General features: G+C 28.4%; 1 protein-coding gene across 1 annotated transcript; it reads right to left on the bottom strand.

Annotated features, from left to right (window-relative positions):
* Positions 1 to 1930: 1930 nt before the first annotated feature.
* LOC111637369 (chymotrypsin-like elastase family member 2A) lies at positions 1931 to 3779 on the bottom strand. The gene is made up of 7 exons (XM_023382841.1): positions 3690 to 3779; positions 3091 to 3160; positions 2833 to 3013; positions 2672 to 2762; positions 2420 to 2603; positions 2200 to 2342; positions 1931 to 2135 (listed from the first exon to the last, which is right to left on the bottom strand). The coding sequence occupies exons 2-7, from the start codon at positions 3143 to 3145 to the stop codon at positions 1974 to 1976; spliced, it is 816 nt and encodes a 271-aa protein (XP_023238609.1). The 5' UTR covers positions 3146 to 3160; positions 3690 to 3779; the 3' UTR covers positions 1931 to 1973.
* Between the last annotated feature and the right edge of the window lie 572 nt (positions 3780 to 4351).

Raw genomic sequence — 4351 nt, 5'->3', positions numbered from 1 at the left:
CTAAATAACTTAATTGATTATTTAATTCATGTTCTTGAGTAAATTAAATATTCAAATTAATTTTATTAGCTTGTTGCAAAATTTGCAAATTTGTCGTTACTGAACTATCATACACTATCAAAATATCATCGACGTACCTTGCCAAAAACTTAACTCCACTTAACGTTGATAAAACCATGTCCACATCCAGCATATAAATTTTGGCCAGTTTTGGTCCTATTACGGAACCCATCGAAATACCTTCTGTTTGTCGATAAAAATTCTCCCTTACTGAAAAATAGTTATTATCTAATGTGAAGATAATTAAATCTTTTAAATAATCAGAGACATCATACTTACATAGGCTGCTCACAATCATATGTTTAGTAATGGAAACGATACATAGATGTTAGATCCAAACTCATCAGTTTATAATTAGGCAAGATTATACCGTTTTGTAATCTTGATATTAAGTCATTAGCATTTTTAACTGTATATTTCGAGTTTTGTATGTCCTGTAATAACTTTTTAATAAACATTTCTAGATTATATAACAATGTGAATCTAAAGTCTATGATTTTGTTTGTGTGTTTTAATTCTAACAGTCAATTTAGGAATTCTTGCATTGGAATTTTGGAATTCTTACATTTTCCTTTGGAAGTATCTCTTTATTTTGATTCGCCTGGATATAACCTTCTTTCACTAATTTCTTCAATTTTCTGGTTAATGTTTGTTGTATTTCAATTAATGGATTTTTTTCCAATTTTTCAAAACTTCCTTCAGATATAATTTCTCGTTTCTTATTTTCTAATTCACGTAAATTCATGATGACTATTTGATTTGATTTATCTGCTTTTAATAAACATAAATTATGTTTTTTAATGAATTTATTAATTCTATTATACAGTAGAGCGTCGATTTTCCGAATCAATTGGGGACTGGGGTTGTCCGGATGACCGATATTTCGGATAACTGATTTACGTACGAAAAAATAGTTTAACGTATCCGATGTCGAAATTTTTCTCCGTTGCGTGTCGCTTCGCGTTGAATTTTCGTCGATGTTAAGCCTAACAAAGACTATTGTATCGTTAAAAGTTATTTTTTTTATTTTGTACAAACAAAATAAATATATTGAAAAATATAAAAATAATAAAAAATTATACTTCAGATGTTAATTTAGTATCAAAAACGTAAAATATTTGAGTAGCCCAAGACATAGCCAAAGATTGAAGCGCCACAGCACTGGCGAAAATTTAAATTTGCAGACTGAAATTCTTTCGGATGATTGACTTTCGGAAAATCGACGCTCTACTGTATTTACCTATATAAAATTTTGCTTTATGATCCTGGATGCACCCTTTCTTAATATTAAGCTTTTTTAGGTCTTCACAAATTTTAATTCTAAATTCATCTTTTTCTTCTTTTTGAAGGTTACAATGAAAAAGCAGAGTTTTTCAAAAAGAAGTTTTTCTTAAAAGTTTTTCTTCAAAAAGAATTTTGAAGAAAGCTTGTTCGTAATGTAAATAAAAAAAAATTCTCTGCAAATTATTTTCTTTCTTTTTATACCTATTTTAACTTCTTTTTTGGAAAAATTTTAGTCATTATGGCTTAATGTTTTTAAAAAATTGAGGTTTTATATTATCCAAAAAGTCAGAAGAGAAAGAAAAATATAACTTTTTTCGTATTTTACATTTGTGTAAGAAGAAAACAAAAGAAAATTTCTGACTCCATCGGTTTTATAATTATTTTGGAATAGATGCTTTATGTTTATGTGAAATAAAGTTTTATTTAAATTATGACAAATATAAACATTGATTATATTATTATATGTATTATTACTATTATTATATTTTTATTATGTAAACTATTATAATATTTTAAATCATGATTTAGTGTTTTTTGATATAAATCGACATTTGAAAGTAATAATTTTGTACATCTCGAGATACTATCAAATAATTACAGTTAAAAACTTAATATAATTCGTTAAAAACTCAATAGTTTTCTATCACAGTGTTAATCCAGGATAGATAATGACTAACTCGCGCAAATACATCAGGCACATCAGGTACCGCACATCCAACACCCCAAGAAGTTATGCCAACTTGGTACCATTTTCCATTTTTCTTACATTGTAAAGGACCACCCGAGTCTCCCTATAAACAATTAAATAATGTAAATAGTATCAAGAACTAGATGTCTAAATGTTAAATATCTTACGTTGCAAACACCTATTTTTCCACGACCAGCACAAATCATTCCTTGTGTCACATTCTGGTAATACCTGGCAAGTAACTTCTTACAGGTTTCTTGTTCAATAATCGGAAGTGATACTACTTGAAGTAAATTTGATTCTTCTCCCTCTTTAAAAATCAAACTAAGATCAAGTAATATTGTTTTACAGTGTAAGAAATGCAGTAAACACATAAAGCTTACTTACCAGGATAGAGACTTCCCCAGCCTGTTGCTACACAGAATCTATTATCTACAGTAAAGTTCTCATCAGCTAAACAAATTGGGGTGATATGTGAATGATTTCCTTCAAAATCTATTGGTTTAGATAATTTTAATAGAGCAATATCATTATCCGTAGTGATTGTATCGAAATCAGGATGAACAACGTACTGAAAAGGGATTAAAGTATATTATACATATAATTCAAATATTTAATCATACCACAAAATTATTATACTTTGCTGATATGACGAAGAATTGCTCCATCTTCTCGCTTGCTCACATCAAATTTTCCTAACCAGATTACAATAAATTCAGGCGTGGAAATGCTGAATAATAATTCGTTAAGATTATATCATTTATAAAAATAATAACAAATTATATTAAAATAAAATGTACTCTTCTAGGCAATGAGCTGCCGTAAGAATCCAATTTTCATTGATAATTGTCCCACCACATTTGGTTTTGTGCCTAAACTGACCACTAATTTGTATCTGCCATGGCCAGTCTCCCGGAGAACTCGAACTTCCTCCCACAATGCGTATCATTTGTTCTATAGAAACACCACACTCTTTTAAGGCTAAAAATATATTTTAACATTTATAAAATTAGCCATTTCGTATGTGAATTATTTTAAATTACAATAAATACACTTACCATCATTTCTATGTATGAAGAAACAAATTAATATGATTGATGTATAATAATGCATTTTCTACAGGTAAATCTGTGAAATTTTAAAATCTTTTTATATATAAAGGAAAATTGCGAGATCGTTTATTTAATTTATTGAATTCAAGATAATTACAAAATAATAACTGGAAGGATAAACAACTTTCTCTTGTAGTTGTTTAAGTATCCAGGTATCAGTCGGTTTTTTTGAAATTGGTAAATATAAATATAACGGTAATATTCATTTAAATGCATCACTACAATGTGTGTATATGTACTTACAACTAATTCAAATTATTTTATAATTTCTTATACGAAATTTTGAATAAAATAATGTAGTAAAGCATTGTTCTAAATACATTAATTGCTTCCATTTCATTAAATCATTTTTTTAAGTTTAAGAACTAAGTTCAAGAAGTTTAAAAATACTGAAATGTTTTAAGTTACAAAGAATGCTTTTACAAGTATACTTAAAACGAGTATAATATTTAAAAAGTATATATTCGAGGTTAATCATATTTTGTTAGGAGGTAAAAAATAAGATATTTAGGAGATATAATCTTTAAAAAAAGGAGTAAAAATACCTGAAGGATTACGCAAGTTCTTGGATGCTTTTAGTCGGAGCCAATCGGATCGTGTAAAAGCATTAAAATACTTAAAATATAAAAGCCGATCGCATTTAATGCGTTATATAAAAGAGGGGGGCCCCAGTCCGAAACTAATGATAACCAAAGTTTATTTAAAATCAGATAAATTTTATCGAATTCTCATGAGAATTTTTCTAGAAGGGAAATGCCATAATCGGCAAGAAATTGGAAGTTTGTAATTTTAAAAAATTCGAAGAAATGGACTTGCAAATCTTCGGAGAATTTATTGCTATAATAAAAAATCATTAGCATGAAAGCATTGTTAACGTTAGAAGTAAAAAATTATACAGACTGAGACATAAACATCTGATGGTGTTTATTTTGTAGAAACATTTTGTCGTAAGGCCCTAGTTCCTAGCGGCATTAGTGTATTTAGCTGCATATTTCTGAAAATTCTGTTGGCTTTTTGTGAAATCTCCGTATTAACTTATCAGAGAAAGAGAGTAGAATTCAGTGACCGTGGTGCATTGAGGTCTGTAAAGGAGATTCTTGCTACGATATAAGCGTTCATAAAAATCAACTTCATCACAGCTATACAAAGAAATTTCAACACATGACATGCTTCCTCAAAAAAAGACTGTTGTTGTTTAGGAAATGGC

The sequence above is a fragment of the Centruroides sculpturatus genome, unplaced genomic scaffold (assembly GCF_000671375.1).
Source record: "Centruroides sculpturatus isolate CEXI.00-Female unplaced genomic scaffold, Cexi_2.0 scaffold1019, whole genome shotgun sequence".
Lineage (NCBI taxonomy): Eukaryota > Metazoa > Arthropoda > Arachnida > Scorpiones > Buthidae > Centruroides > Centruroides sculpturatus.
This window is presented reverse-complemented; position numbering and strand designations above follow the sequence as displayed.

What these genes read in the sequence shown, in the direction of transcription:
- LOC111637369 (XM_023382841.1), bottom strand. Translation starts at nt 3,145, where the DNA reads ATGCATTATTATACATCAATCATATTAATTTGTTTCTTCATACATAGA. An exon ending in GCAGCTCATTGCCTAGAAGA is followed by an intron (nt 2,763 to 2,832) that starts GTACATTTTATT and finishes ATTATTATTCAG; the next exon opens with CATTTCCACGCCTGAATTTA. An exon ending in CTGGGGAAGTCTCTATCCTG is followed by an intron (nt 2,343 to 2,419) that starts GTAAGTAAGCTT and finishes TGATTTTTAAAG; the next exon opens with AGGGAGAAGAATCAAATTTA.